General features: G+C 41.6%; 2 protein-coding genes across 2 annotated transcripts; one reads left to right on the top strand and one right to left on the bottom strand.

Annotated features, from left to right (window-relative positions):
* Positions 1-134: 134 nt before the first annotated feature.
* Positions 135-5,482, bottom strand: slc4a1ap (solute carrier family 4 member 1 adaptor protein). The gene is made up of 14 exons (XM_079574278.1): positions 4,646-5,482; positions 4,220-4,433; positions 4,025-4,150; positions 3,887-3,947; positions 3,472-3,611; positions 3,231-3,391; positions 2,977-3,043; positions 2,714-2,903; positions 2,530-2,626; positions 2,230-2,440; positions 1,976-2,071; positions 1,821-1,900; positions 1,674-1,746; positions 135-1,392 (listed from the first exon to the last, which is right to left on the bottom strand). The coding sequence occupies exons 1-14, from the start codon at positions 5,447-5,449 to the stop codon at positions 1,343-1,345; spliced, it is 2,370 nt and encodes a 789-aa protein (XP_079430404.1). The 5' UTR covers positions 5,450-5,482; the 3' UTR covers positions 135-1,342.
* Positions 5,483-5,656: 174 nt separating this feature from the next.
* On the top strand, positions 5,657-8,517 carry supt7l (SPT7 like, STAGA complex subunit gamma). Its single transcript, XM_079574134.1, has 5 exons — positions 5,657-5,770; positions 5,970-6,417; positions 6,514-6,838; positions 6,966-7,203; positions 8,147-8,517. Exons 2-5 carry the CDS (start codon positions 5,987-5,989, stop codon positions 8,434-8,436), a joined length of 1,284 nt encoding a protein of 427 aa, XP_079430260.1. The 5' UTR covers positions 5,657-5,770; positions 5,970-5,986; the 3' UTR covers positions 8,437-8,517.
* The last annotated feature ends 4,426 nt before the right edge of the window (positions 8,518-12,943 follow it).

Here is a 12,943-nt window from a genome sequence, read left to right as displayed (position 1 = left end):
TGAGTGAAGGCTGCACAATTAATCACAATTGTATCAAAATTGACATTTTAATTGTTTCAATTATTTAGGTAGTATAATGTGCCTTGAAAACCAAAAATACTCTCTAAAGTGTTCTTGAATCTTGACTTTGTGTTCTTGAATCTTGACTTTGAAACATGAATTAGAACTCTTACAATCCTTGGATAACATGGAAGCCTCAGAGAAAGAGGGTTTGTTTTTCAGGTAAGAGAAAGAGGATGCGTTTCTATCCTCATTAGTAGGTCACACACAGAAGTTCAGACTGAATCACCTCAGCCAAGACCACAAGCCTCTTTCTGCCAGATCATTCCCTGAGAGGAGCTCTTTGTGTGGGAGAAGAGAGAGAAAGCTCCTCTGACGTCAAAACTGGTTTGGGTGTGAACAAGGCCTCCAAGTAAAGGCCAACTGCCTGGAAATCTACCAAGCACTGCCACAATGGGATCAGGAACAAATATTTTGTTTAATTACACTTTTATATAACAAAATAATTTGACATTACAGAGAGAGCATGAATCGTATGAGAACACAGGGACAATTAGTAGGATTTACACATTAAGGAATCACGGTTCATGCACACAGTCAAAGTGCTGACAGGCTTATTGGGACAATCCTGTTAAAATAAGAACATTGAGCCCCATTTGCGTGTGTGTCCGTGTATATACAGACACACACTTCACTTAGCTTGAGTCATTATCAGCTTGCATTTCATCCAGTAAGCTATCCAAGAGTCCAGATGGTCAGAAAAGCTGCTTCAATACTCTTCTCTCGTTCTCTCTCCCGGCTACGCATTCTCCTTTTGGAGAAAAAAAAAAGGTTATGCCAGCAATTGACTAGTGCCAAATAGGGAGTGGGGTGTATGGATTGGATGTCAGGAGAATTTAACAGCAAGAGAACGCTGAATCGCGATCAGTTAAAAAAATTCTGCTCTGTCCCTTAGCATTTTCCACTTGGTCGAAGTACTGAAGCAGCGGTTTCACATAAAAAGGACAACATTTTAAGTGTGACCCCCATCTCTGTGTACAAAGTGCCAGCGGGACGACTGCCCAGTGTCTGCTCAGAGCAACGGTACCTCTCCGTTTAAGTGAAGTGGAACGGTGTGGTTTTTGTTTATCAGTCTGTAAATAGTTCTAAAAGCTGAAAAGGGTGCATTATTATCTCAAGGAGTGGGTTTGGGACAGTTTTATTGGTCTGTCCCTTTATTTCTCAGAATGACCAATAGCCAAGAGTTAGCTTTCGGCGGCTAAGTAGACTGGAGGGCTTTGTGGAAGTAGGTATTTAATTCAGTGCGGTAGAAGAGCCGGTGAAGTTGAGAAAGAGGACTCTCTCAGTAGCCGTATTTGTCATTCAGGTGTGTGCGGCCATCTCCAGACTGACCTATAAGGGATGAAAGAACACAGTTTAAAAATTATCAATAGAAAACAGGATTAGTAAGGCTGTTGTAGTATAGTAAGAACGTTTAAGTGTAATATTTATCCATATCACCAAGTTTCTCAAAAGACATAAGTGCCGTAGGTTCCGACTTATTACTTGGGAATAGCAGTCATATGAGTTTTCAAATGATTGTGCAAATACACTACAAATCACATTACTTTACAGCACTGTATCCTTCAAAATCTAGGAGACCTTTAACAGTTGTGTGTACAAACATAACTCACCAACAGGAGGCACCCACACACAATAGTCAGGGTCATCATCTGGATACTGTCCCCCAGCGAGTGGCACTGGCGGCTACAACAAAACAGCGAGTGTAATAAATGAACAAATACAAAGGAGGACAATACAGTGTACTTTATTGTTCTTACTCTGCTTGGGCCACTGACTTTCTTTTTCTTTTTGTTAATGGACTCAGTTGCCGGTTCTTCACTGCCTTCCGATTTAGACTCTATGAAAATACAAAAACAAAACTCAATAACAAAGTTCCTTTTTAATTTTCCATTAAAACAATTTAAAAAAGCACCTGAGCTTGACAACGTCTCCTTGTTCATGGGACTTTTATGTACTTTCTTCACAGCTTCTGTGGGTTCTACATCTTTCTGTAATTTTGGACTAAGCTCTGAATAAGATAAAAGAGGTAATTTATGAATTATGCAAATTTTAAAACAAATAGTCGAAAGGCTGTTGTTGTTGATTTCTTCCGCCATCTAGTGGAAGTATTGAGAAGGCTTTGACACTTTGAGACTAGAGAGGATTTCTTTTTGAGTATCTGCTCACCTTTTAGTTTAGTCTTCTCTGTTGCAGATGTGCTGGACTCCTCAGCTTCAGGTTCAGCCATAGTTACACAGTCTTTATCCTCATCGTTTCTGTCCTCCATTTTGTGCTTGTGTTCATCCTCTTCATCTTCCTCTTCCTCCTCCCCTCCTGGAGGCACGTCTTTCATATTAAAGAGCTCAGCGGGTAGATTAGGGCGCTTTGGGGGCAATTTCTACGGTGTAACATGTAAAAGCAAATAAGGCAAGCATAAAAAAATATATAAAAAAAGGGAAAAAGTATCAAATAAAGTATGAAGCTTACCCCAATAGTGCCAGTCTTGAGTTTGAATTTACTGCCTCCCTTCATAGCTCCAAAAAGGGGAAGGGATTTTTTAGGCTTTTCTGACTGAGAACTGCTGCTGCCAAAAGAAAAAGGAAGAGAGAACAAACAATTACTGTATAGAAAATAACATAAAACTGATTGACAATTAAATTCAATGCTATACTTAGGCAAAAGAGAGGGCAGCTGGACAGGCCGTGTAAGTTCAACAAGTTTACGAAGTCTCTCAGCTTCTTTTCTTAGATCGGCAACATGAACATGGAGTTTCCTGCGCTCTACTCCGTCCATCGCAGCCTCGCGCCGCACAGAGTTCATGAAGGCATCAAGAGTGTCCTCAGTTGACGATCCCAAAGAGTCTGACAGAGATGAGGAGAGTAAATTAGACGAAGAAAACAAAAAACACTATGTGCGAGCAGATGTAGAAATTACCTTTTCTGCAATCAAGCTTTTTCTGAGTCTCTGCCAGCTCCTTCTCCACCCCTGCCAGTTTGGCCACCTATGATACACACATCCTTTCATTGGTATTGATTAACGAAAGAGTTCATTGCAAGAACCAGTCAATATCACTTCTTTGATGGACTTACTGAATCAAAAAAGGGAACTGTTCTTATTAAACATTTATGAAAATTGAACATCTTGTGTATATAGCCAATTCTGCACTTGTATTTTCATGCCAGACCCACCAGTGATTCATAGGTCTCAGGCCTCTCCTCAATCTTCCCTGCTTTTTTCATTCTCTCTTTCCTTTTGCGTTCCACTGTGCCAGTTCTGTCCAGGAATGTATCATCATCACTGTCATAGTAGTCTTCATCCTCCCAGTTCTTCTTCTTCCGCTTCCGAGACACTGAACATCACACACAAAAGGTGTTCAGACCTGCAATGTTGAGTCTACTGTCAAGTTGTTACTTGGCTTTGATATCTCACCTGCCTCCTGGCGCAGCAGCCCTCGTGCCTCTAGCATTCGACATGCCTCAAGGCAACACTGCACCATCACCTCTTTCTTCTTCCCCGTGTTGGTTACCTCAGCAACTAGCTGCTTCCCCAGGGCATCATCCACTGGTAATCTGACAGGGAACAACATTAAGAATGTGTGCGGGACGCAATTTTCAAAACATTGAGGCCACAGTTAAACACAAATTAAGAATGACACAATAATGAATGATTATTATTATTATTAAGGAAACGATGCTCAACAAGTATGTCACAGTAGTAATATACTTGTATGTTATTAAAGATCTTTTACAATGACCAACAAGGATTGTCCACACTTTCTGGAAACATTGAAAAATTAAATAAAAACCTAAAGAGAACAACAGTGTTAAATGATGCTCTGTCTTACTTGATTCTACAAATCCATGTTCCAGAGCCTTTCTCTTCATACTCAAACTCAAGCTCCTCTCCTGTGGAGAAAAAGGAAATTGTTGCAGAAGCAACATACTGAAACTATTTGGGCTTGAATGTTAAATAAGTGGCAAACCTTCTCTGTCATAAAATCCCTGGAGTGCTTTCTTTGGGTCTTTTAGGTAGGCTGCTTCCTGATCCTCTTGAAATTCAGTTGAGAATGGGTTCTCCTCATTTTCATCCTCAGCGATTGCATCATCAGCTGAATTTTTTTTTAAAAACAGTGTCATGGAGGCTGAAGTTCTGTTTATTGGCAACACATCTTACTCACCCATTCCCCACGAGCAGCTTGAAACGTCCTTTGACTTTTTGTTCTGGTTAAGTTTATCTCCACAATTTTCTCCTTCCTCCTCCTGCTGCTCCTCATCATCATCAGACCCAACTCCCATCATCCTCTTCTCCAGTTCCTCTCTCTGCTTTCGAGCACGCTCTTTCAGCTCTGTGACCGTGAACTCCGACTCCTCCTCCTCATCAAACTCTGGACCCTGCGAATGTGGAAGACAGTTAAAAAACAAGCTTAGTGGGATCGACAAAAAAAAAAGAACATTCAAAACATCGAGTCAATGTGAAAATGTTCTTTATCGTAACACGGACCAGCCAACACATTTATACTTTTTTGTTCCAAAGGTCTGCAAGTTTTAAAGGGAAAACAGGATTTAAGACTGACTGACCATCATGTAGTTTTCCTTTTCCTTACCTGTAATATAAAAAGTCTTGTACTGCCACCAAACTTCAACACATGCCCCACTTTGAGCCTGATGTAAGTCTTCGGGGGAACTTTGTTTTTGTTCACAACTGTCCCGTGTGTGCTGCCCAGGTCCTGAACGTAGAAGCCCCTCTCCTCGCCCAGAGAGTCCGTTTCCCCTGACTCTCCTCTGTACTGGATTATGGCGTGGTACCTGGAAATCGACGGATGCTCTAGAGACACATCACACACCGGTAATCGTCCGACAACGAAGAAGCTCCTGTCATTGAGTGGTATCGAGTTTATTATGGCCCCGTCTTTAAGAATTTCTATAGTGTATGGGACATCCGGAGCCTTTCCACCCCAACTTGGCTCAGTGTACGGGAGAGGGGGGAATTTACCAGGCGGGGGACCTTTAGGGAGCACTTTAGGTTTGGCTTCAGGTTTCTTTTTGAGAGAGTCCGTGTCCGTATTTGTACCAGTCGCGTCCTTTGCCTTTTCTTTTAGCGTCTCTGACTCATGTTTGATTTTGGCTTCTACATTTTCATCTTTCTTTTCCTCTTTGACACGGTCAGCTTCAGATGATGCTGGAGTCTTCGGTGGAGCAGTGGCAACACGCTTGGTTGACAGAGAAGGTGCCGCAAAAATGGTCGGCTTTTTAAAAGGTTCATCCGCCTCTACCTCGGCTTTAGGTTCGTTTTCAGTTTCGGATTTCTCTACGCAGTCTGTGGCCGAGGACTCCGGTGTGTCCATTGTAGAGTTTATTTCTTCACTTGTGTTTTCAACGCGATGCTCAGACGACGGGGAAGCAGCCATGTTTATTTGGTGCGGCACTCAAACTGGACCGTGTTGTACAACTGTTTAAAATTGTATCGGGGTCAAATATCGGTCAGAATTGATTAAAAAATTGAGATTAAAATGTATACAATATTATTTACTGTGCTATTCATAACATACATATATAAATTAATGTCAGTAATAGGTTTATCAATTTTATCGGAACATAAAGTATCATTGTTTCTTACCGGACGTTTATACTGGAAGGACGGGAAGTTTTGAGTGCGCTTACACTTGTGCTTATCTCCCCTAACAGGATTCATTGAGATCATTTCATCGTATACTTTGTCTCCCTGTATTGTAAGTTTTGGATTTTAGACATTACTTTAATAAATAAGTATCTTTCTTTTCTTGAGCAGCCAAACAACTTAACGTTGTTTAGTAGTTTGACATGCATAGCGTATTTTCTTGAATTGCATTTCTCCTCACTCAGTGTTTACCGTAGCACACAGCAAGTGCACGTACACGGTCGTTTAAACACTCCTCCTTTTCTATCAAGTTTGACAGCTGCTCGTCATGATGCGGTACTGGGGTGAGATCCCTGGTCCTGCCGGGGCGCCTCCGAGCCGCAGCTCCTTCGACCTGCTCCAGCGTGAGTTTCGCTCCGTGGAAATGCAGGACCCTCCCCTGCACCAGCCTTCAGCTCAGCGGCCGCGGCCCACCACCATGCTCGACATCCCCTCTGAGCCCTGCAGCCTCACCATCCACACAGTGCAGCTTTGTCAACACACTCGACGTCTGCGGGCACTGTTAGCTTTAGCCCAGGCTCAGGCTCAAGGCCAGGCCTCTGCATCTTCTGATGGGAGGTCAGAGGAGGCAGACACGAACGTACCACTGCGGGCCCCCACTCCTCCTACCATACCAGACGATCTGCTGCCTGTAGACAGCAAAGCCCCTCAACAGCCCTTCAACGTTAAACATAGTGATCCTGAAAGTGACTTTTACAAGTGAGTTCAAGTATTACTGGTGATTAAAGTCAGACATTGACTCTACAATAAAAATGTGCATAACTTAAAAAAATATATTTTTGATTTATTTTTTAGGGGCAAAGGTGAACCTGTCTTGGAGTTAGGCTGGCCGTCCTGCAGACAGCTGCTGTATCAGTCAGTGGCCACAGTCCTGGCCCACGCTGGGTTTGAGTCGGCCCACGAAAGCGTTCTGGAGACATTAACAGACCTGGTTCATGAACATTACCTCAAACTCACTCATCGACTGCGAGTGGCAGTGGACAGAGAGGCTCGACTCGGCGCCACCGCTTTCCCAGACGTGATGGAGCAAATCTTTCATGAAGTGGGTATTGGCAGTGTGCTTGCCCTGCAGCGTTTTTGGCAAGTGCGGATAAAAGACTATCACAGCTATATGTTACAGGTGAGAAAAAGGTGTGGATTTTTTTTGAGTCTGGCAAATACTGTGTATGAGCGTGTTATTTTTTAATGTTCTTTAAGTGTAATACTATATTGTGCATACAATTCACCACACACCATTTTCCATTCAGGTGAGCAAAGAGCTGTCAGAGGAATACGAGCGCCTGGTGAACCCAGAGAAAGCCCTGGAGGACTCCAAACCCCCCAGGATCAAGGAGGAGCCCATGAGTGACATCTCTTTCCCCGTTAGCGAGGAACTAGAGGCTGACCTGGCATCTGGGGATCAGGCTCTACCCATGGGAGTACTGGGACCGCATGGGGAGAGACTCGCGTCAGGCCTGGAGGGAGATCAGTCTCCTCACACCTCAGGTAGATCTATTATTGATGTTTTCTACTGTAACTTAATGTAAAAATATAGGACAGGATAAGATAAGATAATCCTTTATTGATCTCACAAAGGAGAAATTCACTTGTTACAGTCGGCGTTCAAGAAGATCACTCAGAGTTAATAAAGTGCAGCTGATTATTGCACATGTTACTTTACGAGTGTCAATGTATGATTTTAACAATTTCAATCATGTCAAGAATGCAATGTGTATCTTTAGACATTCTCAGATAATTGATTATTTATCTGATTGATTGCATTTCCTTGGGGGTGGAATTAGAAAGCAGCAGGACAGTCATAACACATTGATAAAACAGAGACCACAAATGCCAAATCCTGCAATTATTATTCATGTTTGAAAGTGATTTCATTGGGAGGAGTGCCTGTTGAAGCCCCTCTTGGGCTTTAACTCAAAGCGCTTTTGTGACTTGTGTCATGTGAAAAGCGTCATACAAATAAACTTCCATTCCATTCGTCTTAGAGCACAACAGTTTAAACCAGTGGTTCTCAACCTTTTGGAGCCGCGACCCCCCCCCAACAGTTCAGGGGGTTTGTGACCCCCCGCTCGGGTCACACTGTGAGGAATCGGATCATTAGCCTACATAATTCTTAAAAAACAAAGAAAAATACAAATGGCTAAAATAAAATAAATCAAATAACGAACATATAATGGCACTCTGGTAAAATAGCACACACAAGCGACAATAAAATCTAATATTATATGCTAAAAAAAGTATGTATATTTTATCTACATGATCTGCAGATAAAATATTTGTCTCGCGGCCCCCTTGGGGGTCCCGACCCCCAGGTTGAGAACCACTGGTTTAAACAGTTCCAATAGAATAATGATAATTTAAAAGTAGTCTGCATTTCTCTTGTGTTGTTTTTTAATGAATGATGTCACCATGTCTTTTTTGTTTTTACAAGGTGGAGGCGGTGCCAACAACTCCCCGCTTTGGCCGCAGGTAAAAATAGAGCCACAGGATGGTGATGACGGCCAAGGGTCCAGTCACCACCATCACCACCACGGTGTCCTGGGAGGGGACGTTTTTGAAGAGGGGGGGCCCATGTCCACCATGAGTGAGTCTGGAGGAGCCATGGTTCCATCTCCAGGGGGCGCAGCGTCAGACGGAAGCTACGGATCTCACTCGCCAGACTCTCTCATGGGAGCGTCTCCCGTTTTCAACCAGAGACCCAAGAAACGCAGGAGGATGTAGTGACGTTTTTGTAATGAGACTTTGTTTTCAAGGACGCTGAGGAGAGACTCCCACACAGCGCTGAAATTCAGATCCTACACCCACAGTAGTGGCCAAAATCATTATGCTTAGTGTGCTATGTTATCTTAAGTATTTTTTGGTATTATCTTGTATAGAATAAATATAAAGTTGTCTTTATGCTTTACAAATCATACAATGACCCCATAAGGACATTAATTCCTCTCTCAATGTGACGCTATTGCTAAAGCCTATGTACAAATTGCGCAAAAAATATATATTGACATTAAATGATACACTGTTTTTATATCATTACTGTCAATTATTCTTACCAAATAAGATAGAGTTCATAATAACATAGCAAAATACACGATTAAACTGAAGGTACTGTGCTCCTTGTCCTCTTATTGGGTCTGTCATCTGCATTTGATCCGTGCTTCTTGCTGTCGGGGAACAATGCAGTCTTATCTAAATTTGTCAGGCTTTGATAATCATGTTTGTTTAGTAAACATTGATTAATCTAGGAGACGTGGGTCCCAGAGCCAATCCTTGTAACTTTGGGCCTTAGGCAGGATACACCTGCAGAACATAAGCCAGGCATGTCTAAAATAGATTAAATGAAAGAGATGAACACAGCCAGCCATTCACTTGCATACTCGTTCTGTCTGTCACCAGCTCTCCATACACATGCTGTTATGAAGAAACAAAGACCAATATTTTCAATTTAAATCTCCATGTATGATAATTTTGGCCAACATGATTTTGGGAGCTATGAATGTTGTTGCTCAATGATGAGGCTTTTGTACTACTTTTTGTATTTCTATGTTAATTACTAATAAACCGATGATGAATACTAAGCCTGGCAATTTGTATTCATTCTCTTTGTTGCCTGAAGAATAAAATCTCCTTTCTAGTGGTTTGATTTCAGTTATTTGTAGAAAATATTTCGGCTCTTTCAATTAGCCTAATGAATTGTAGAACAGGGGAATGAAAAGATTTAGACGCAAATTGTTTTGTTGAGCGAGCTAATAGTTCAGTAAACGGCTCGTTCTCCACAGCAATTAACTCTGTGTTTCTTCAAATACCAATTAGCGCCAGTGCCTTTTATTCATAAACAAAATCACTAACCCATTTTTATTATGATATATTTCTGCTTTCCACATGTAATGCACTTGCACACCCACCTGTCAACTTTTAAAAGCGCCACACAGAAAGCATCTGTTTCCCTAATGAGACAAAGCCGTGAATGTAACACCAGAGGCAATTAAGAGCTGGTTGTCTGCTCCACCAAGGCGGCATCAATCCAGGCTTAATGGCAAATTAATTACGGGACGCATAGCTTTGCATCGACAATGAGAGGCAGGTCTTTCCTTGTGTAAGTTTGATTCCTGTTTGTGCAAGACCTTCATTCACACAATTAGTCAGGGGACTGGGGGCGCGTGGAAGAACAGAGGTCACGTTGATACTCACCGAGCTACACTGCAGGTTGATTTATGTGTTTTTGGTAGTACACAGGGGAAGTGTGTAAGATAAAATAAGCATTGCTCACATGTCGATGACTTTCCATAATGCCTACCCTGTCCTATACTTAATATTTGCTTTCCAGTAGCCGAAAACCTATTCATTTCTATCACTGTTGTGCATGTGCATTGACTTGCTCAGACTAGGCCTGTCACGATAACCAATGTGAAGTTCGATATGTTGAGGCAGGAAAGTATCGCGATAAACAATATTATTGAATCTAACGATACTAGAAACTGTCAACTCACAGGCATAAAACAGTAAACCTTTGTTCTAAAAGTGCATCATCATATCCCAAAAATACCACACAAGCTGCAAAAAACATGAAATATAATGTAACTCAATTTGCTTCAGATAGAAATCAAAGTTTTACAAAGAAAAAATAGGGGTCGTTTGAAAATGTACCGTTTATCTGATGTTTATTGAACAATAAGTCGATATAGTATTTATTGTGACAGCCCTAGCTCAGACATCTGCAACCTATGATTTACAGAATAGTGGTCTGGTAGGCTTTGGAAAATGCTCCAGTCCCAGTCAAATCTGGATTTAGATATAGCCGAATATAGGCCCTATGAAGTCCTGGTTTAGTTCACAAATTAACAGTGAACATTAAATAAAAAAAAATGCTTGCAAGAAGTTTGTATTCTGGGGGAAGAATCTGGTTACATGGGTATAGAGTAATGTTTAAAAATAACTCAATGTGGCAGAGCAAGTACAATCAGGTAAATAGCAAAACAATCTGACTTGTCTTCTAAGTAAATAAAACCACAGCTCTTAGTCCCTCCAAGCCTCTGTCTAAAGTCATAACACAACAGCACAACAGCAGGCTTCGGGGCTTCTCCTTGAGCTTATTTTATCCGCACAAGGCGCCTGCTCATGAGAGCCCAGGCCGTTTTAAGGCAGTTTGTTACCTTGTCAGGAAACGGGCTCTGGGGAAGTACAGCAAAGGTAACAGCACTGATTGGTGAGATGCAGGTGCTGTGGCTGGTTACATGGCTTATGCACTTGTACGGTCTTTTAAGGGTGCATGTTCTTATATAGGAACAAAAAAATTTGGGGGGGTTTTGTTTGGAGACTGCTTGGGAGAACAGACCCTTAGGAATAAGAGGAATGAGACACAGGAATGATACAACTAGAGCAGTGGCTTTCAATGGTGCACCTTCAACATATGACATGCAAAAGTAACAATTCCAATGAAAACCTCTTGCATTTTGACCCTGATGTATAATATCATTTAAAAAAACAACAACAACAGTATCCGTGCAGAGTTGACCCACTGATTCTGCAACTCACTTCTGCGTTAAAGGCACATTATGCAACTTTTTATTTCGAAAGAAAAAAGTCGATATGTGTGTGTATTTTACCTTGTAGTGACTCAGCCGCTGTATGATGGTCAGCATGACGCCTTTACTTTCCATCACAGCGGTCTCCAGGACGCTCCGGGATCAATTGTTTGGAAGTTTTTCACTGGTGATGGATCCTCTCACCAGAAAACCTACATAACAATTGATCCTGGGGCATTTTTTCCCCCATAAAAAGTTTCATAACGCACCTATAAAGTATCACGATCAAAGGGGTGATTAATTGATGCAGTGAGGGGAGACAAATGTAGAGAATAGGGACTTAAAGAGCCTATTTGAATCAATTTAATGCATAAAACAACACTAGCCATTCAGCCATTTGAAACAGCTATGCACAACTAAATTTATTGATTGAGAATTCAGAACTTTTCTCCAAATTCAGCAAATATTAACTGTAAGCATCAGCCTTTTATATTTGTGCCGTGTCAATGTGACCTCCCCTGTTTGTCAACAGCTGCTGAGCGGATGCACATGGGAGAATAGGTGTAATTACAAAAATGTCAAGAAGTTTTTGAGCAGGGGTCTCGTATGAGCACAAGCAGAGGGAGCACTGGAATAATAGGATCCAGCAAATGATTAATTACCTCTCGATGTGCACCGGCGTTCTTTTAGTGTGGAGTTTAATCTCTTCAGCTTCTGTTGTGAGTTTGTGAGAGGAATGAAAATGTGTTTAATCTTTACACAATGGGGGCTCGTTCAGGGTCACCCAATTTTCTATTTGTGCAATTTGAAAATGAGAGAGCATTCCCCAAAGCAATGGTCCTATCAATAAGCTATGAATAATAATAAGAGATTTGAGCTTAAATGGTGCCAGACATATGATTTCTGTTATGAACAAAGTGTCCCCATCTGCTGGAGTATGGATGGATCACTGTTAGATTGACAAATGTATAGAATTGAAACCCTGACTTTAAAGTGGTCCACTCTGCATTGTTGAGCTTTCTGAAAAGACGAGAAAAACCTAAATGCATATGTTTTAATGTCATTTGCTTCTCTTCTGTTCACTTCTGGTCTATCTCACATACAGATACGAGAAAAAAAATGAAAACATGTACTCAAATACAGTAATATAATGTAAAATATACTATTGCCTATATATTCCAACAGATTTATTATTACACATTAGCTCTAACATACTAGGCTGCCTCAGCATTTCTTCAGGTGTCCACCGGGGGGCAGTGTTGTGCTGCTCCATGAACATTGGCTTTCTTTTCAGATGGAAAATGAAGCATTCTGTGATAAAGCAAAGGGGCCATGGGCACTTCCTGAACTCTTTATGGCATTAGAAATCTTCACCACAGCGCATTGACAAGGATGAATGGATCTGTAATCTAACCAGGCCTGGCGCGTTTACATGCACGAGGCTCATATATGTTTGTCAACATGCACTGTCATGACCAACACAGATTTGAACTAAAAACAAAAAACAAGAAAAAAGTAAGCTCAATGAATTCCAACACACTTTCTACTGTGTGACATTGGCTAATTTGCTGATATCTGATATTGTGCTAACAAGACTAATCACTCTGATGATTTGATGCACTTTATGAAGACAGGTGATATCCAGGCCTGACCACGGGCCTGATCTGTCAGACTGGGAGGCTGAGGCGTGCTTGCTTTGCTCACAG

This window comes from Gobius niger (assembly GCF_951799975.1).
Source record: "Gobius niger genome assembly, chromosome: 16".
In the NCBI taxonomy this organism is placed as follows: Eukaryota; Metazoa; Chordata; class Actinopteri; order Gobiiformes; family Gobiidae; genus Gobius; species Gobius niger.
This window is presented reverse-complemented; position numbering and strand designations above follow the sequence as displayed.